Here is a 22,350-nt window from a genome sequence, read left to right as displayed (position 1 = left end):
ATCCGCATAGTCGATCATGATACATCCTTCACGCAAGGGTAACCTAGAGGAGTAATCGAAGGATATATTCCAAAACTCGGAACCTAGAATGGAGCCTTGAGGGCAACCCATATCGGATTCGCGTTCAATAGTGAAGTCTCCAAGTGATATACTGATGGTGCCTCACTACAAGTAATTGTCCACTGATTTAAATAAGAGTTTCGGGCAATTCCTATTTTAACCCTTGATGCGTATCATGTCCCACCATGCGTAGTCGAAGGCACCAGTGATATCAAGAAAGATTGCAACTACATACCTCTTAGTGCAAACCTTCACCCAGTTAAGCGCAAACGACATGGCGTGCACAGTGGATCTACCGGGGACGAAGCCAAATTGGAGATCACTGGACGGTGAGAGTGATTGACGTAGTCTATGCCGGATAAGTTTTTCCAGGATCTTGCCAAGCACTGGAAGTAAGGTGATAGGCCGATAGGCTTTGAAATCGGTTAGTGGCTTGCCATTCCCCTTTGGTATGACCCTTAGCACGCCTCTCTTCCATTTAGAAGGGAAAACTCCTCTTCTCAGACTCGTGTCCGTCACTTGGAAGAGCTCCTCCCTAGCGTGGATCCATACTTGCTTCGCTATCACACCGTTGAGCCTGTCATGCCCTGGTGCCTTCTTAGGACCCAAACCCTTAATTATTCCATCAAGTTCTGCTCTAGTGACTGGAATGAGTCTATCCTCTTGGGCGAGGTCTCTTGGAAGAAGCCGTGCCAGGTGTCTAACCTGTTTATGGTGGTCACTTTCCCCGATTACTGAATCTACAGGAACTAACTTGCCCAAAAGTGTGTTGAGAGTAGAGGCCACGTCTATCGTCTCAGCGTTCCTACCGTCTGTATTCCCAATGAGACTAGATAAGTACCGATCCGATCCTTTCCCGAATTTTTTAATTGCGCTGTGGATTTCCCACGGGTTGGCGTTGCCCACATCTTTAACCCAATCGTGCCAAGCAGCTCGTTTCGCAGAAAGTACCGCATATTTGAAGGTCGCCCTGGACTTTCTGAGTTTGGCCAAGAGAGGAACTGTCTCCGCCTCCATGCAACCACCCCTCCTGGACAAACCCAGGTCCCTATAGGCTCTCTTATATGCCCCTTTAAGCGAAGTCAGCTCAGGTGACCACCACGGCGTTCTAATACTCGTTTTTAGGTTTGTTCTGCCCAGAGATGAGTTGGCCGCTGATACTACAGCCGAGTTAAAGAAATTCCCCAAATTATCTGGATCAGTAGCTGCTACGTGGTGAAAATTCCTTAATGTATCTCGTAGAGCTTCCCCAAAGTTATCCCAGTTCGCCCTAGTGGTGTTGAAATTCCAGGAGTATTTTGGAGCTTCGGTTTTCTTGACACCAATCGTAAATGTGATAAGTCTGTGATCCGAATTCATTGCGCATTCGTGGACCATCTATTTCGATATCCTGGTCGCAACTGATTTAGAGCATAGAGTTAAATCAATGTTGCTCTCTCCCATATGGTTTGAAAAAGTGAAAAACGAACTCCGTTCGTTGACGATACAAAGGCATTGCGCAGCAATCAGGTCTTCGACGGCATCAGTCCGTGATCGTACAGAATGAATTTTATTATTGTCAAACCATAGTGGAGAGCGAGCATTAAAGTCACCTCGATAACTATGTAATGACCTTTAAGCACGTTTAGGGCGCGTGTCAGACTCAGGATATGTGGTCCTACCGGGTTCCCCCATTTAAAATAAACTGAGATCAAATAGATCTAGGTTTGGTACTCATTAGACAGCCCGGCCAGAAGGAGGGGGCTGATCAATGAAGTGTTGATCAGAACACCCGCACCTGGTGAGGAGCCGACCTCGAGCACCGCTCCCGGAAAGTCAATGGGGGTCTTACCTTCCCAGGTGTACTGCTCCTGTATGAGAATAATGTCAATATTAAGGTCAGACATGACCTGCGGCACCTCCAGGGTGGCCATCCGGGATCGCTGCAAGTTGATCTGACCTAGAGAGAGGAGATTAGGCCGAGCCATAGTCGGTCATACAGACTTGGGCATTGACCGCAGCAGTCTGGGCAGGGCAAGTCACCGGTCACCGGTCCCTGTCACCGGTAGGGTGGTTGGCTGGTTTTTTGAAACGCGTGCAGGTGGCACAGAAAGCGGGTAGTGCTTTCTTAGGGCAATCCTCGTGGTCGTGTCCAAGGGTAGCACCATGGAACTAGGATTCAATGGAAGCAGCATAATTTGTCGAGATGTATTAGAATACGCAAAACCAATGAACTCCCATAATTGTCAACGCCCTTGTGGGAGGGGATAGAGACGGGGAAGAGCGGTAACGGGCTGCACATTATTTTATTTTATTTTTATTAAAAAAACATCCGTAATTTTTTATCACATTTTGGGCACACAGCGCATTACGCATTATTTGCCAAACAAAGCATGGTGGTAAAAATATAAAATTAACTAGTGCGGAAAGGGAAGTAACAAAAGACATACATATTGTTTATTTATTTATTGTACCATACATGTTATTGTAAATTACCTAAATCTGATTTCACGTAACTCTTTTTTTGCCAAATCAAGATTATGATCGAATCATGTAGTGCGCGTCCAAATAAATCGGTATCAATTTTCAGGGAATGTATCTAACAAGTACAATTGGGTAAAAAACTAATGTTATGAACTTGCTGAAACTCGCAGCGCCATTCTTTGGTGCTAATATTGCGTATTTCATCAGTTTGAATAGATTTTTTTTCTTTATTAGGTAGAATTATTTTTAATGATCAACAGATTTTCAGAGTACAATTTTGTGCATTATTATATTATTTCCTAATGTAAGCTGGTGCTTGACTTTTAGGAAAGGAGTTGTCGTTAATAATATAAGAAAAAACTTAAAACTTATCCATCACACTAGACGAATCAAAAAGACAGAAAACATTGCAAGTTATAAACCCATATTGCGATGAAGAAACTTAATTTATTTTGTAACAAAACTTGACAACATCCTTCCTCCAGATAAAAAAAATAATGGAAAAGTTTTATGAATACAAATCACAAATAAAAATATAATGTTATAAACACAATTTATTGGCATGATACGAATAAATATAAACATCAAGCCATGGTTTCAAAAATACGATAAAAAAACACGGAATATCTTAGAATATTTATCTACACCGGAAAAAAAATAAAATGTGATGCAAGCGACTTATTGGAGATTCGCTTAGGGATAAAAAGTAAAAAATTGCACATGAATCGTATTCGTAATCATATTTAACGGCGTGTCAGATGAGCAGTGAGCTAATTTAGTGAAGCAGTGCTTAGAATTGGTCAATACAAAAATACAAAAACCTAAAATAGTGACACACATCTCGTCGTACCGACGCCCGCACATGCGCGATTGTTCACAAAACTAGGATTTAAAGTACGACCTAGGTATATATATACAGACGGTTCCCCGATAAATCAACACATCGACAATTCAACACACATTTTAAAAGTACATTATAAAGTCATTAAAAACGAAGGAAAAAAACCTAACCTAACCTACTTAACCCAGTTAATAAAGTTTTTGTTTCATCACTTTCCATGACTTTATACCACTTTTAAAATTCGTGTTGAATCGTCGATGTGTTGATTTATCAGGTCACCATACAAGACAACTCATTATAAACGTGTGTTATAATTAATAAAAAATAAAGGTTTGTTGGTAATTTTTAATTATTATAAAATAAGTTGACTGATTCGGCCCATTGACATTCGTCCGCCGCGTGATTCCGAGATGGCCGTGCTAGCGTGATGGCGGTTGAAATGAACTCGTCAAAAAATTAACTATAAAATGTCTAATTGAGCGGTGTTTAAATACTTACATGTGAAAGGTAAGACCGTCTTTCTTCTTAATTTTCTTCACAGAATTGCTTTTACACAATTTTACGGCGCAGTTGACCATTTTTCTATGTTTTATCAACGTTTTACTAGGAGCTCAATACGCGACCGAGGTGTAAAAACTAATGTCAGCCGTCTCCGTAAAATTCCCCAAAATTCACACTTGGAGCGCGCGGGCACACTTCACGTGCTGTCTCTCTAGTATCCATACTCTTTGGGTAGCACAGTGGCGACAAGTTTCTTTTTCTTGGGTGCATGATTGTGAAATTTTGAAATGTGGCCGTATTGTTGGCACTTGAAACAGCGAGTGGCACCTGTATAGTCCCGAGTACGGCAGGCGTTCCAGCTAAGGAAGCACATCCCGCTGTCAATTAGAATTTTACGGGCGATAGGGTGACATGTCACGACCATGTTCATCATTGAGGCATCCCGTTTGCCAAAAAGCGAAACTCGCGGCATGGTCCGAAGATGGTCCTCCATGGAAAGTGACGATTGTCCTATGGGATCTGTCACTTTGACAGATGACAGCCACGTAATTACGGCGCTCTGTACCCTTCTCCTGCCTAAGGTAGAAGAATAATTTTCAAATATAGCCTGGCTAGCAGATCACTGCGGATATTGTCGCCACGCTCACACTTATAACATATCATCCTTTTAGATGTGACAGGTCTGTATGGGATTGTATGGCGAGCAATATGGAGTTACATAAAACGCTATGAACTTATAGTACATTCTGTAATCCCATTAATACCTTTCCACCGGATGCAGTCGCGGTGCCACCACGTGATTCAATCCATGTATGGTCGAGTTCTGGCAGAAGTTGACCACGATATCTTTCCACCCGACCAGCAGCGTCCTCAGACGGACTTTGAGCCAACCCCTGAGGGCACTAGGAGTCTTTGACCCTTCAGCACGCTGGCCGAAGAGACGCGGAAACTTGGTGGCCTTAGAAACGAAGTTTGTTTCAGGGTTCGTAGAGGAAGATGCACCTGAAATATATATTTCTTAATATTAACAATGGTATAATGTATCTTTTATCCAATAAGTTCCCTTCAGACAAATCAGAAAATACCACACATTAAACGTCCCGCAATTGAACGAGAACTCAAAACAAAACAAATTCATTCATACCGCTTCATGTATGTTTAACATTTCATACAGTGAATTGGACTAATTTAACAAATACATATTAGTCAACACCGACTAGATGCTTCCTCTTTTCCTTTTTGGTATAATAATGGTACGTATTTCACTACACATTGTACAATACTATAAATGTTGGTTTTGTAAAATAAAAACCAAATTGTTTGAAAGCGAAAAGAGACTCATCGTCCAGATTGCTTGGCACATATACGACACTCGTGTTTTTGTAAAAATAAACTCCGCGTAGGAGGCCCCGAGGAAAATCATTTCTCTTGTAGCCTATGCCATCTTTGGGATGCTGTGTGGAAGGTTTTTTTTGTAAGGAAAGGATGGAGAAGAAGTTCTGGGAAGGAAAAAGGTATGAGGGGTAGGTAGGAATCTGGAGAAGTGAATGAATATATGAATCCATCCCTCCCGCTAAGATGCAAGGCGCCAGGGTCGAGAGTCTGGCTGGAGAGGTCAAAGGATCATATTATAGAATCAAACAGTACATGATTTACAGAGATGAAACAATATACAGGAATAAGATACTTCATGTTGGGTACCTATGATATGTTTCATTGTAATGTCTGCTAAGTGGTATGTTTATTCCTTAATTACCAGGTGACGTGTGTAGTATATAGGTGTGTATGGAATGTAAGGGTGAGTGTTAGGGTGTGTGTGTGTGTGTGTGTGTGTGTTTGTGTGTCTGTATGTGTGCGCATTGAATAGTTTAAATTATTGACATGATGCCACGTTTGAATTTGGGCAGTGAATCCGAAAAAAATGTCAATGTTAGAGTGAAGACAAATATTATTTAGAGTATGAAGAGCTCGGTTAATTGGTGAATTAGATGCTGCATTTGTTTTATAATTAAGCGTGTGGAATATCACTGTAAGTCGTGGACGTATACTTAAACATCTGATTTATAAATCTTTTTTTATGCTTTGTGTTTAAAAATGATTTATGAAAGCCTTCCCCTATCTGACCTTTTTTCCATCGTCAAAGATATATCCCGCAGTGTTTGGGCAGAGTATTGGCATAATGCTAGTCAATCTGAGAGAGCCTGCTATGCCTCAACTCAAAGGACTATCCCACAAACCTTGGTTTCAACAATTCCCACATTTCTCCATAATTGAAATTTCCTCACTTATTCGAATGGGGATTGGACATTGTTCCCTTCCTTGTCACCTTTATAAACTTCACGTGCTTGACTCCCCATATTGTACATTCTGTGCTCTAGAAGCGGGAACTTTAGATCACCTATTTTTGGCTGTACCTCTCTAAACAAAAAATATCCTCTCTTCTATCAAGCTTTATATAAAATTTCTTCCCCTCTAATTCAATATTTCTTCTCTTCTATGTCTGAAATCGACTTAAACCTTCTAAATAATTGAAACAAAATTAATAAATAAATTGGAATAATGGCCTAGAACACCCTTGAGGGGTGAAAGCCAGAAGCAGTGGAAATATAAAAAATAATTATAAGCAATTATTAGTCACCCGAAATATTAATACAAATTGAAAATATCTTCCGAGTAAAAATAAATGCCGCCAACGGGAATTGAACCCGCGCCTTCTGATGTCCGGTCACCTGACCGGACATGTACTGTATCCACGGAGCTATGTCGGCTTATTTTTAAATTAGACTAATTATTGCTTATAATTATTTATTATCCTTTATGCTATGCTTAAAACCTTGTCTTATAAACGGTTCCATGATAACTCACCACAGTGACAATTCAACACACTTTGAAAAAGTGATATAAAGTCATTAGAAAAGATGATTTTTTTTTTTACCTAACCTAACCTAACCTATATAACCCAGTTAATAAAGTTTTTGTTTCATCACTTTCCATGACTTTATATAACTTTATAAAAATGTGATGAATTATCATTGTGATGATTTATCCGGTTACCCTTATAAACATAAGTTTATCATTAAAAAATAATAATATTTGACAAGTCAAAAATAATTCACCAATAAATGAAGATATAATATGTCTCGACGCCATCTAGTGAGAAATTTAGCACTAACAAAGCCTTTCCTACAAAAATAAAGTTGGTTGTTTACAGGTGGAAAAAATATAATAAGCAATAATTGTTGATTGAGGTACTAGTGCATATTGAATTATTTGGTGGGTTGGAAATAAGCCGACATAGCTCAGTGGATACAGAGCACCTGACCGGACATCAGAAGGCACGGGTTCAATTCCCGTTGGCGGCATTTATATTTACTCGGGAGATATTTTCAATTTGTATTGATATTTATTACTAATTATTGCTTATATCTGTTATCTGTTATCTGTTATCTGTTATCCTTTATGCTATGCATAAAACCTTGTCTTATAAACAATAGTTTATCATTAAAAAAATAACAGTTGAAATATGTTTTAATTTATATTGTTTTAAATAGCATACATTATATATTTTTTATCTATCAAGCCTTGTCTAAAATTGTATTCCCTTCGTAGAACATCTCATCTCATTACATGCATTGAGGATTTTTCGACCACCATGCTAGGCACATGCCCGTGTTATGGTGGTCGATATTATCGATTCTAAGTCTGAACACGACTCCAATTTTCCAATATTGTCAATTAAAAAAAAAAAAAAAAAAATATTTTAAATTCACCTTCCATCTCTCCATAATTTTAAATAATATCCTAGAACACCAGGGTGAAAGCCAAAAAACATTATTTTTAAAAGCCTTAAAATGTGACATTTTGTAATGTTTTAAAAATGGTACAAATTCAATTTAGTGAAAATATCACAAATTTACCTGGTTCCTTGCGAAACATTTCGTTGATTTGTTCACAATATTTGGTTGTTGAAGGAACAACTATGATTTTGATCAAACCTAACTGAAACAACAAACTACAGTGATTTTAAAATCGTTATCGGAAAATTAGGCTTTTACGTTCAGACCACTGTTGTACAGTAGTGCTTCGATTTATGAATTCTCGCATTCGAACAATAAAAGTTGACTCAAATAACAAAAACTTTTAAGTTATTTTTATTTTTGGAATTTCTACATCCAATGTCTAATTTATTATTGACTGGCTGAAGTGTACCCGGAGTTACTAGGGGGTTGTGAATGATTTCGAGTAAAGTTGTGAATTCTAGTATTCTGGAAAACTGGGTACATTTTTAAGGTGTAAATAATATTATTGTAAAGAATTAAAAACATATTACAAACGTCCGTGACTTGTATCATTCAATTTCAGGTCATACATTCTCTTTACACCCTTTCTTCGTTTATCACGTACGCCACATTACTTCATCATGTCATGTATTCCTCGGGGATCTCTGACTTTTTCTACAATTCAAACTACTCGCTAAGCAACCCTAGCACTAATAAGAACAAATTTAGAAATTTTGACGAAATCGGTCAGTTAGTTTTAGATTTTGTATTATTTATTGCATCTTCTTTTGATTGTAGCTTCAATCCATCAATCGGTGCAGACTTTATGGTTTCTAGCAGCGAATTATAATACTGTATTTCTTTTTACAGTAAACAATTTTATGTATTGGCTTTGTCCTTTTTTGGCAGCCTGTGTGTGTCTGTGAATGCCTTTGTTGTATATAATTTGCTTTAAAATGATTTTGGTAACTGCCACATGAAGCACAGATGGAACCTTAAGGCCCCTTAAGATTAATAAATCACGACTCGTTTCGAATAGAGTAAAAAATGCTTTTGTTGCATTTAAAGATACACAGCGATTTAAATCTGTAACACATAAAACAACAGAAAAAACGTTTATTTAATAATATTCGAAGATTACTTTGCGATTTTTTTTTCTACTGAGGAATTTCATATAAATAGTGTTTCGGTTTTACAAATGTATTATCTTAAAAAATAACATATATTTTACAAGGATCTTAAAATATTGAAGTGTTATGTTAGAAATCGGTAAAAATTCGGGATGCGGGGGCTTAAATAGTCGGCGATGTGTGAATGCGTTACGGTGTAGACCACCGGACATGTGGTAAAAGAATGCCCGCTGAATTCATTCCCTGGCGGGATCGATGAAGTCCACAGGGCGACGCCTGTGGCTCTAGACTGGATCGCTGTCCTAGAAGTTCCCGCCATACGATATTTCATATTAGAAGAAGAAGAATTCCCTTTTCTCCCCCTTTAAAACCCTGCATACCCAATTTCTACCGATTTATAACAAGTTTCTCGTTAATTCTTTAAGTTTTTAACTTCCAAAACATACCTATATATAAATATATATTTTTTAAGATAAAATCTATTCATTTCATCGGCACGCTTCCACGCCATATATTCCATTGTTTCTATTATCATCTTTAAACTCGACCGTTTGGCATTTCATCTGAATGTAAATTTGTCTGGAAGTTCCGTTTCTGATTTCAAATTTATTACTCAAACAAGTCTTATTGACCTTTTAAATATTGTGGTAAAAGAAATGTTGTTATTGAGATAGTAACGTTTCTCTTCGACAATTTGTATAAGTAATTCCTTATTTGAAATTTTAAATTTTTAGATGAATATATTTTTAAATGAAATAATATATTTTTACATTAAATAATATATTTTAAACTTGAAATAAAATAATATATTTTTACATGAAATAATATATTTTTTACATTAAACAATATATTTTTACATGAAATAATATATTTTTTAATGAAATAATATATTTTTACATGAATTAAATATTTTTACATGAAATAACATATTTTTTAATGAAATAATATATTTTTACATGAATTAAATATGTTTTTTTTATTTTTTTATTTTTTATAGTGAATACCTCACAAGAGTCCCAACTGCTCCCGTCTGGAGCCAGTGAGACTATGGCATCCCCAACTGGGGGATGTTGTGAGGCTGAAGGTAAGTGGGGAAGGGAAGAGGAAGGTGGGGAAGTACCTGGCTATTCAGATCTAGTCACTAAACACGGCTAAAGCCATTTGGAGCAACGTTTCAATTCTGAATGGTGGTCTTACACCAGGGCGATACTGGTAGTATCTTCCACTCTGGAACGTGCCACAAATATACTATATATTATTTTAATTAATTAATTGTGAAATAACACAAATTAATCAAATAAAATTTATTTGCTCACGCCGGGTTCGAACCCGCGACCTTCAGAATGGCCACTGGACTATGCCGACCGTCAAATAGGCAGACTAGGCCGGCCGTTTACATGAAATAATATATTTTTACATGAAAATGTTTTCGGTTGGTTAAATAAGAGAAAAAATCGTTTTTTTCACGAGATATACCGTTCACAGAACTACTTGTGTACAATCGCTTATAAACCATTAAGTAAAGTAAACACTAAGTTATAATTATCCCAAACATTATCATTTCCGGAACTCTGAAATAAATTCAAAATACATAAATCAGTAAATGATTCGTATTGAAAAGAAGCCATTAGGCTAATGGAAAATTAGTTCCGTTAAGTGCAGCCAAAAAAAGGAGGGTGAAAGTTTTCATACCGTGTTTCATGTAATAGTATATTCGAAATGTACCTACTAAAAGTTTATCAGGAATCAGGGAGATACGAGATACGAACGAGAAATGCGAATGTTAGAAGGAGCGCGCTATATCTATAATAGGTACGTAAACAAACTAAATTCATCAGGTAAGTACTTAGGTAATTTTTTCAGTTCAGTTGATCAAATATAAATCTTTTTTCTTCACATCTTCTAATTTATATATCTATATTTTTTTTAAATATTTTACAAATGTCTATTTCATGGTTAAAATAATTTATAAAGTTTGAATTTTTCAAAACCCTTCAAAACGATCTAAATCTGATCTGATCTGGATCTGAATCTGGGGTACGCGTGACGTCACATGTACCTCGGTTAACAGTAAGGTCAATCCACTCGGGTCGGAATTTAAATATTTAGCAAGATTTCCTGAAAAAAGGAATTCTTTCAAAATAATTTGTAAACCGCAGTAATGACCCGTGTGCGAGTATACGTGGCGAAAACTTGGCACGAATACCTGTGAGCTGTCAGAACTCGCTGACCAATCACAGGGCGTTTGAGTGCCTCGCTGTTTTGATCGTTTTTAAATAATGCTTTATTAATTCTACGTGTTATTTTACATAATAATACTTATGTATTAAAATCAGCGTTTGTTGATCTTTATGAATACGTGTTTTTTTAGCCCTTGAGGTGATTTTGCACAAAAACGGCGCTATATAAATCATTCAGATAATAGTATTATAATTTTTAATATTTTTATATTTTGGTATTTAGCAGTAACTATGCGGTTTGACGTATTGATGAAAATATAACAATCACTTTGTTTATAACCACTATTTTCGGAGCTTACTTTGCGATTTTTTTTTATCGAGGGAATTTCATATAATTAACGTTTCAAATATTTAATTTGAGTTATGTGTCATATTACACAGAGTGTCCGAGGGTAAAGTAAACTACAAGAAGTTATTCTACATGATAGTACAAGTAAAAAAAAACTTTTATAGCAATTCTGACGTTTTAAGGTAGTTTACAGAAAAAAAGGTAAATTGTTTGTATGGAAAACTTAATATTCTTCATTATTGTATTCGAAAACATTTATTTTTTCTTCTATCAAATAAATCAGAGGTTCCCAAAGTGTCGATATCGGCTTGCTGGGGTTCTATGTCAGCGAGAAAAAAATTTGGGGGTCCACACGAGTTTCAAATGGGGGTACATACGAGCGGACCCCCATTTACCTCAAGTCAACATTTAGGAGTTCCGTAAATGACACAATAGAACTAACACAAATATAATAGACTGAGGAATGACTTATTTGACATTTGTATTTTTATAAATCGTAAAGTTGTTTATTGAGGTATATAAATAGAGTCTACGTTCCTTTTCTCGTCAGAATTAATATATTCAAGCAAAACATTGCACATTGAAAGCCGCGAATTTTCCTAGTTCCCCAACTTGTTTTTGAAAAAACGTCCAGGGTAATAATGACGTTCAACATTTAAATGCACTTCACATAGACTTCAAAACTTAGTTTGTCGACATTTTGACTATGGAAATTGCACGTTGAAGAATCGGATATCATGTGACAAGAATAACTGACCGGAATAAGCACTGACAAAGAACTTAAGGGGCAGTTCTGTAGGGCCAGCTACAGAAAGAAATTCCCGTTGCTTATCCTGCTTCATTTTCATTTGGTGTAATACCTCACAAGAGCGCCCCTGTCTGCACAATGTAAAGACAGAGGAACTATACCGCCACCCGGTTGTTGGACAGGCAAGGGAAGGGAATCTCTTTACTAAAAAAATAAATGATTATCACATGGGACGTTAATAGTTTAAGGAAAATTCAATATTCGGCAGGCAGGGGGTCTACGGAAAAAAAATTGTCAAGTGGTCTACGGGGCAAAAAAGTTTGGGAACCTCTGAAATAAATAAACAAACAAGTTAATAAATAATCACTTCCCGAAGTTTGTGAACTTTTCCCCCGGACACCCTGTATAATTGATGATATTTATGTTTAATTTTACGCATATGCACGTACATACATTATGTTTTTTTTTTACAGATTGTGTGCGAGTAAAAAAAAGCAAATATAGAAACTTAGTTATATAATTCAAACTAAGATATATTTAAAAAAAAAACATAAAAAGTATATAACAGTTTGGCCAAAATTGAAATTAACTTAGAAATTTGGTCAAATAATACGTCCAACTCCAGTGAGATAGTGGCAATATCAACAACTCTAGCCGCTAGAGGGAGCTGATGTAGCAATTTGACTTTGACATTCCTTTCAATGTCGGCAAATTGAAATCCAATTCCAGAAAATCAGTTCTAATTCAAAATAAAATATTTATTTAAAAATACATTAAAAGTATATTAGAGTATTATTATAATAACGCTAGTAAATTTTATTAAGGCGATGCACTACGTCGTGTAATATTTTAAATCGAGACGTTATCAATAACAACCCTTACTTAGATGGCGATAAGGTTTAAATTCCCGCTTAACACCATCCGCCTGATTTGATTTATGCAATAAAAAAACATGGCCAAAAAGTGCCTTTCATTTTATTTTGTCGATGTTCAGGCATAAATATTTATTTTTTATCCAATCATTTTATAAATAACTTAATTTTCCACATTATACAGTAAAATCATAACCGAAAATGGGTTCGTAAGTAGGAGATTTTGAACTTCAAATCAGTTTTCATAGGCCTTATACATTATTTTTTTCTGGGCTTATAAAAAGACTTATCTAAAAAATACTCGATTATTTCAAAGGTCAAGATGTATTCTACTCGCAGTATTTAATTAAGGCATCTGATAAATTTCTAGGCGACCAAATTTTCAAACTAAAAACAAATGATTTTGCATTACTACGTAGTGCATCGCCTTAAAATAAAAATATAATAAGCAGTAATTGTAGATTGAAGTACTTGTACATATTGAATTATTTAGCGGGTTAGAAATAAGCCGAAGTGGCTCAGTGCTACAGAGCACCTGAACGGACATCAGAAGGTGCGGATTCAATTCCCGTCGGTGGCATTTATGAAATAAATGGGAATGCCGAAGTGCCACATTGTTGTATTATATTTAAATGAGACGTGAAGCGAAAAAATAAATTCAGCTTTTTCACATCAAAGTGACCTCCAACTCTACCAACGCTCTAACTAAAACTGCCGAATCCGGTCTGCGCTCACCGCTTATCTGTTCAGAAAAATTCTAAATCACTTGAACTCTCTAAGCACAAACCCAAATTAAAAAAAAACAAAGTTAATTTAAAATTCAATTTTAAAACAATAATTTTTATTGTGAAGAAATTTAATGGTATTTTTTTCAATTTCAAGGACCATTAACTTTTAAAAGCATTCATAATCTGGTATAGAGTTCTTAGAACAATTGTTATTTGCGGAGTTGTTCTCAGTCGACCAATCTATCGCATACAGAAGTCACTTCTCTCCGGTAAGTTTGTTAAAAAAACATGTTTTATTTCGTGTGAATTTTGAATACCTAAATATTAAATACTTATTCATAATTTATTAAATATCTCTTAACGCAATCCTGTTAAAAACGTGCTGCAGGCCCTAAAAGAATGAATTATTATAAAGTATTATTGTATTATTGAACAGTTGTTCATAAAATCATCATATTTTTATCAAGAAGCGACCGTCACGTTTTTAACAGGATTTTAATAAATTAGCAATATCATTTTTCTCTGTGTAGGAGAGGCGCACAATGCAAGTTGAAAAGGACCTGGCTATTCAAATATGGTCACCAAATATAACTATAGACATTTCAAGCAAAGGTTTGATTTTGAAAGGTGTTCTTTCACCAGGGCTGGAGCGTACTGCAAATATTATAGGGGAGACCTAGGAGAGTTGTGACAATTTTCAATTTAAGGGATATATCTCGCTCAATAAACGTTTCACAGTTATGACCTTTGTGAATTAATGTAGCACCATTCCTTCCCTTTTCAAAACAATTATCAAAATTAATAAAAGTATTACAGTTTCCGAGAAAATCAACAAAAAGAAAAACTACTCCCTCTGTCACAACTCCCCTATCACCGAGGTAAGTTGTGACAGGTACCGAGGTAAGTTGTGACAGCTTTGTATTTAGACTATTTAAGTTATTAAAAAATACCATTACACATATTATAAATAAATAAAAAATGTTTTTTTTTTACAAAAAGTAATGTAATCATATTTTAGTACATTCAGTACCAACAAAAACAACACATGGCATTACCATAACAAGTAATTATATCTTATAAGTAATTATGGCATGGCTTTGAGATCAATCATATTATAAACAGTCAAAAATCTTAATTTAAACTGATAGGCAATTATGGCAAATGTATTGCAGCTCACCTCCAGTACAATCTACGTGTGACCAGCCTTTGCATTCTAGGCATTGCACCCACTCCTCATTCGATCTGCTGTTTGCATAGGCTTCAAGGCAAACCAAGCAAACACAATTATTTTCTTCGGCATTTCTTTCGTCATCACCTGTTCTCTTCTTCTTATTAGTCTTCATGGCTTTTTTAGGATTCTCCTTATCGTCGCTTAAGACACGCTTTTTCACATTCTTCGACTTCCTTTTGGCTTCTATAGCAGCTATTTCATCCTTATTAGGTGTGTCAGTAAGCACAGCAGATTTGACTTTGCGTCTGTTTGGTTGGCAGTTTTTTCGTGGCGGAGCTTTTGGCAACGGCCTAACTAATTCTGGCGAGAACACATTAGAAACAGTGGCAAGAGGACTATGGACTGTAAACGCGGAGGCAACAGGTTCATTAGCATCATTGTTCAGGACTGGGCTATGTGCTGAAGAAGTGGAGGCAACAGATTCATGAGCATTATTCTTCACAATTGTGCTATAGGCTGTAGACGTGGATGTAATAGGTTCAATGGCATTATTATTCAGAACTGGAGTATGGGCTGTAGACGTGGAGGCAACAGGTTCATTGGCATTATTGTTAACAACTGATGAATTGCTAGATGGCATGGTCTGATCTATAGATGCACCTGTATTAATGGATCTTGCTTCAACGTTATCAACTGTGCCGGTGTTGAGATTTGGAGTTATGGTTTTTTCTGCTGGATTGTCCAAAATTTCTGAAATGGATTGCTCTAGTTCTGGGTTGGGACGATCAGTGACTTGACTTGGCAGGAAATCGGCTTCTCCAAATATGTTTGTGTTAACCGGCCATGTTCCAGTTGCAGCAAAACCAGCACTGATATTCCTTGCAGTGATTGCTACATCAAATGCAGACTTTTTTATAGATGGGATGTCATAAATTGTCATGACTTTCCCGGCATTGCTTCGCATCCAATTGTCAGAAGCTGTATTAATTGCTTTTTTAAGGGGTCCAAAAATGGCACGATCCAGTGGCTGTAGCTTGTGCGTACAGTGTGGGGGAAATGTGAGCAAAATTATGCCATTTTCTCTGCAGAATTCAATGTTTTTTAGAGCTGTATGCGAGGCATGATTATCTAGGAGCAACAGAGCTCTTTGCTCTTTTGATGGTCTAACATGATTTTTAAAATGCTCAAGGAAAACTTGAAAATCATCCTCTTGCATCCAGCCTGATCCGTTAGCTGTTCCGACTGAACCAATTGGGCCGTCCCGAATGAAATGCTCTTGGAATCGTTTACGAGGAAATATAAACATAGGTGGTATGTAATTACCTATTGCATTTCCAGCTAAAGCCAGTGTGACCAAGGTCCCTCTTTCTGCCGATGTCATGGCACTGACTTGTTTTTCTCCGCGTCGCGCAATTATCCTATCAGGCTTTTGGATGGTAGTTATTCCAGTCTCATCGAAATTCCAAATATCTTTGGCATCAAGTTTATATCTGCTTAAGACCCCTGTGTAGTTGTCAAAAAAAGTGGCCACATTTGTTTTATTGAAGCTGGTAGCGCGAGCTATGCTAGTAGATTGAGGCAATCTTAAAGATAAATTGGGGTGTCGTTGCATAAATAGCTTAAGCCACACTTCTCCTGCCTTTTTATATTCCTCCCATGACTTTGGAATTTTTTATTATATTTTTTGGCTAACTTATATGCAATGACTCTAGTTTCTTTAGTTGTCAGTCCATAATTAGCTGCTGCACATGTTAGCAAATAGTTGCTTAATATATTCTCCTCCTCTTGTGTAAATATCGTCGGACTGGTATAACCCATAGATGGAGCCTCGCCTACTGGGTTTGCTTGATAATCAACTTTCTTCTTAATATATCTTGATAAAGACATGTAGTTCAGATTGTAAGAGGACGCGGCATCTCTTAGACTTTTACCTCTTAACGTAACCTCTTCAAAGGCAAGTTCGTATATTTCGACACTAGCAGTGCCTTTATCAGTCTTTCGTGTGTAGTTATTAGGCATTCTGTAACAAAAAAGTAGTCATTTAGCATGCAATATCACACCACAAGACGAAATATTTTTTTATCGAAAATGAATTTTTAGAGACATGATTTTATTGCGGACTGTACTTGCAAGATTTGACCTTAATACACTAATGCACAAACACATATACAGACATCGCAAATTAATTAAAAAGTGTCGAAATAACCCAGCAGAAAAATTAAGTCAAATAGGAGAGTTGTGACATGCTGTCACAACCCTCCTAGGTGCTCAAAATTCCGACTTGGTCCGAATAATGATTCATATTTTCTAAACACGATGCAAACACAAAATATCAATGTAACGCTTTGAGACTTAAATAACCATACAACTTAAGAAAAGATAACACAACAACGCATATGTAATAAGACATGCTATAAATACAATCAAAATTTTGAATAAAAACTTACTTTTCGCTTTTTTTTACACGCAGACGTCGTAACTACGCGACCGCTTCTCGTGCGCCACCGGCGTGTACTCAGTGAAGTAGCGCTTCTCTAGAGCGACAAACGAGCGTTGTTGCCATCTCGCTAACTATTATAGGTGGGGAGAAATCGTCATTGTCACAACTCTCCTCTGTCACAACTCTCCTAGGTCTCCCCTACATACGCACGGTGTCCGGAAAGTAGTGGCATAAATCTTGGAAATCAACATTACATGTTTGTGATAATTTTTTTTAATAATTGTTTTTTTTGAGTTTTAGTTTTTGAGTAAATCGAGTCCAATAATTGGAATGTTTCGGTCAAATTTGAAACAAATCGATCACCCTCTGTTTAAAAAAAGGAAAAACTCTTGTGGCGGCTAGTAGGCAATTTCAAAGAACAAAAAGTCCAGATTTGATTAGCCACACCAAGCCTTGTTTAGTGCCCAGAATTGATTAGCCAGGCCTTGTTTAGTTTACAGATTTGATTAGCCAGGCCAAGCCTTGTTAAGTGCCCAGATTTGATTATCCAGGCCAGGTCTTATTTAGTCCCCAGATTTGATTAGCCATACCAAGGCTTATTAGGTGCCCAGATTTGATTATCCAGGCCAGGTCTTGTTTAGTCCCCAGATTTGATTAGCCAGACCAAGCTACGTTTAGTTTACAGATTTGATTAGCCAGACCAAGCCTTGTTTAGTTTACAGATTTGATTAGCCAGACCAAGCTACGTTTAGTTTACAGATTTGATTAGACAGACCAAGCCTTGTTTAGTTTACAGATTTGATTAGCCAGACCAAGCTACGTTTAGTTTACAGATTTGATTAGCCAGGCCAAGCCTTGTTAAGTGCCCAGATTTGATTATCCAGGCCAGGTCTTGTTTAGTCCCCAGATTTGATTAGCCATACCAAGGCTTATTAGGTGCCCAGATTTGATTAGCCAAGCCAAGCCTTGTTAAGTGCCCAGAGTTGATTAGCCAGACCAAGCCTTGTTTAGTGCCCAGATTTGATTAGCCAAACCAAGCCACGTTTAGTTTACTGATTTGATTAGCCAGGCCAAGCATTGTTAAGTGCCCAGATTTGATTAGCCAGACCAAGCCTTGTTTAGTGCCCAGATTTGATTAGCCATACCAAGGCTTGTTAGGTGGTCAGATTTGATTAGCCATACCAAGGCTTGTTAGGTGGCCAGATTTGATTAGCCATACGTATTTAATATTGTATTTACCTGCCTCGCACCGTCTGGACGAATGATAAGGGTGCATATCACAAAAATTAACCTGTAATTTTTTTTCCAGTTTTCAACATGAAACCAATATTCGTGTTATTCCTGATTATTGGTTTGGTTGCCGCTGCACCACAGTTACCAATCGGTTCGTATTTTGTGACCTTTTTTTAACCTTCAAGGTAATTTTTCGGTTTAACCAACAGCTAGTACCAGTAAAGTCTATTTGCTTTTTTGGACAGCTCATATGGTCTCATGGAAATCGTTGAATCTCCCTTACTATCATGGTCAAAATTATGATCATAATGGTGTTTTAATGGGGGTAGCTCGTCCAATGGGGTGTGAAAGTTGCCGAGCGAGACGGCGCTATTTTTTTTATTTTTTTTTTATAGTGAATACCTCACAAGAGTCCCAACTGCTCCCGTCTGGAGCCAGTGAGACTATGGCATCCCCAATTGGGGGATGTTGTGAGGCTGAAGGTAAGTGGGGAAGGGAAAGAGGAAGGTGGGGAAGTACCTGGCTATTCAGATCTAGTCACTAAACACGGCTAAAGCCATTTGGAGCAACGTTTCAATTCTGAATGGTGGTCTTACACCAGGGCGATACTGGTAGTATCTTCCACTCTGGAACGTGCCGCAAATATACTACAGTGGTGCCTCACACAATGAACTTAATTCGTTCCAGGAGCAAGTTCGTTATGCGAAAAGTTCGTTATGTGAAACGCGTTTTCCCAGAACAATATATGTTAAAAAAAATAATTCGTTCTGTAGCATAAAATATGGTAAGATGACATAAAAAAAAGATAATTTTTTTGTTATTATTTTTATTTAGATACATCTAAAAACATAATGAAAAAAACACACATTTTTTAATTTTAAGAAATAATCGAATCTTGCACATCTTCATCCATTTTCCGGCTGATTTTATTGCATCCTTGTTTGTCAAAATGGTGAAAATGATGGTCTTGTTGAGGCCAAACTCTTTGACGAGGTCACACTGTTTTACCCCACATTCACTCCTTCTAATTATTTCCTGTTTCATTTCAAGAGAAATCACCTTCCTGCTTTTTTAGAACCCATCATATAAAAAAAATGTTGAGTTTATCTTAAAAGGATGACTGCCGTGATACGTGTGCGATTTAATTCGTAATGAAGAACGATTGCTGCGATACGTGCGTAAGTTAAGCGTACTACGCAGTGACTAACGAGTCTAACGACTGCCTGCGCGGGAGGATGCAATTAATCGGCAGTGATCGTAGAAGATCGGGCGACTTCGTTGTGTGAAGCGAAGTTCGTTGTGTGAAGCGAAGTTCGTTGTATGAATCGTGAAATGAACGAAAAGGAAGTTCGTTGTGTGCAGCATTCGCTGTGCGAGGCGTTCGTTGTGTGAGGCACCACTGTATATATTATTTTAATTAATTAATTGTGAAATAACACAAATTAATCAAATAAAATTTATTTGCGCACGCCGGGTTCGAACCCGCGACCTTCGGAATGGCAGTCCAAAGCGTTACCACTGAACTATGCCGGCCGTCAAATGGTGTGAGGGAGAAAGTATTCGGATCCGTGCATCGGACGAAATACCGCGCGCTACACAAGGTTTTTATGCATAGCACAAAGAATGGCAAATTATTATAATCATTAATTACTAGCCTGAAATATCCGTACAAATATAATATAAGCCAGTGGTTCAGAGTGTCTGACCAGACATCAGAAGGAGCGGGTTCAATTCCCGTAAGCGGCATTTATTTTTATTCGGAAGATATTTTCAATTTGTATGGATATTTCAGGCGAGTAATTAATGCTTAAGGCGATGCACTACCTCGTGTAATATTTTGAATTGAGCCGCCATCAATAACACCTTATGTAGATGGCGATAAGGCTTAAATTCCCGCTTAACATCATCCAACTTTTTTGATTTATGCAAGAAAAAAACATGGCAAAAAGTGCCTTTTATTTTATTTTGTAGATGTTCAGGCAATATTTACTAAATTTTTTCTATCATTTTATAAATTAATTAATTTGCCACATTATTCAATAAAACCATAACCGAAAATGGGTTCGTAAGTAGGAGATTTTGAACTTTAAACAGTTTTCATGGACCTTATATATTATTTTTTTCTGGGCTCATAAAAAGACTTATCTAAAAAATACTCGATTATTTCAAAGGTCAAGATGTATTCTACTCGCAGTATTTAATTAAAGCATCTAAAACATTTCTAGGCGACCAAATTTTCTAACCAAAAACATGTTTTTTTGCATTACTACGTAGTGCATCACCTTAAAATAATTTGTTGTGAAATTTTTTAATTCAAACATTAAAAAAAAATTATGATGGTTCACTTCACGTTTTTTGTAATTAAAATTACTGAAAATACGTTTATTTATACAAATGTTTTTATTATTTACCTTAATGTCGCCTTATTTTGGTCGTTTCATATAAAAATATCTCATCTACATGCATAAGTACAAAACTTCACCACAATCGGCCACACTTGATATTGACAAAATTCCTTGTCTTTCCGGGACAAGAGATCCTGGGTTCGTTCCTAGTTGTGAACGTTATATTTTTTATGTGTCTTGTTTTATTTCATGTTTTAACTTCTTCTTCAATGACTGTATTTCCTTTTCATTTTGTTTTAAATTTGATGATTTGCAGATGAAAGTATGATGTCATCTTTGTTCTTCAAGCCAATGGCCCGGATGTCTGAGCATATCTTCGGCATGTCTCAAGGCGCCCTTATTAATCCCATGGCTGCTGCTCCCCCCGCACCGGCGCCCGCCGCAACTCCAGCAGCCTCATAATTTCACCGATCATTTTAACCCCATATACATTTGCTGGCTACATTTGCAGTACAGAGAAATTATTTTTTATTTTATTTTATTTATTTGGGAAAATCAACAGATTATTTACATACATAAGAAAAAACTAAATAATAAAGATAAAATCCAACAACAGATTTTCACTTAAAATTATAATAATGATAAAAAATATTTTAAAAAACTAAGGGTTCCGTACCCGTGGCCTGAGAAATTTACAAAAAATACAAAATTGTAAACAATAAATAAAAATAAAAATAATAGAAGATGTAAGAACACAAATAAATAAAAATTTAAAGTTAACTGATATACTAATAACTAATAATTTCAAAAATTCAAAGTTGACTGATATACTAATAACCAGCTAACATTCAAAACATAATGTATTGTAAAATTTCAACACAGCAGCAATCAATAAAAGCACTACACAATAGCAATAATAACAATATAATAAATGTATAACTACAACTAAATTGAACACATGAGTATAAATTGGAAGGTAAGTAACTGGAAAGGATTCAAAGCAACAACATGATAACTTCCAGTAGAATATTTAAAATTATTTAATGTTAGTTATTACATATCTTTTAAAGGTTCTTAAATTACATGTGAATATCTCCATATCATTAAAATTCTTATTAAATATACTACAGGCTCTGAATATAAACGCATTTTACTGATATTAGTAGAACATTTATGGAGATGAAAAAGTGATTTTTCTCTAGTTCTAACGCTCGGGATCAATAAAGCCATTTTATGGAGATAAAAGACGTTTGTCTCCGAGCTATTTCTTCTATCGCAGCCCTCAGCAAGCTGCTGGGAAGGGGGTGTTTGTAGCGTCGAGAAAAATCTAAATTAAATAATTAATAATAAACCGCTCGACCTACTTAGTACCTACTCCCGAATTATGTACCTGCAGTCCAAACCGCAACGTAAACAGAACAACCTACATACTTCAAACACCTACTTGTCTACCAGGTGACAATACGTCACGAGCCGTCTTACACATACGAGAACTCGCCAGAAGAAACGA

At 36.4% G+C, this 22,350-nt stretch overlaps 1 protein-coding gene across 2 annotated transcripts in view; it reads left to right on the top strand.

The window, feature by feature from the left end:
- LOC149414151 (uncharacterized) overlaps window positions 1-21,445 on the top strand; it is a 33,764-nt gene extending 12,319 nt beyond the window's left edge. Inside the window, exons 1-3 of one of the 2 annotated variants that reach the window (XM_089644051.1) lie at window positions 13,790-13,920; window positions 18,572-18,646; window positions 21,157-21,445. In XM_089644051.1, coding sequence (XP_089500177.1) covers window positions 18,580-18,646; window positions 21,157-21,302 — 213 coding nt within the window. In that variant the 5' untranslated portion in view covers window positions 13,790-13,920; window positions 18,572-18,579 and the 3' untranslated portion in view covers window positions 21,303-21,445. Of the gene's footprint in view, window positions 1-13,789; window positions 13,921-18,571; window positions 18,647-21,156 lie in introns of those variants that run through there. The other variant, XM_089644050.1, reaches the window with a different exon arrangement.
- Window positions 21,446-22,350: the final 905 nt, after the last annotated feature.

Source organism: Hesperophylax consimilis, chromosome 20 (assembly GCF_061612785.1).
Source record: "Hesperophylax consimilis isolate HC1 chromosome 20, BYU_Hcon_1.0, whole genome shotgun sequence".
NCBI lineage: Eukaryota > Metazoa > Arthropoda > Insecta > Trichoptera > Limnephilidae > Hesperophylax > Hesperophylax consimilis.
Note: the sequence above shows the minus strand (reverse complement) of the source record. Positions and strands in the feature narration are given on the sequence as shown.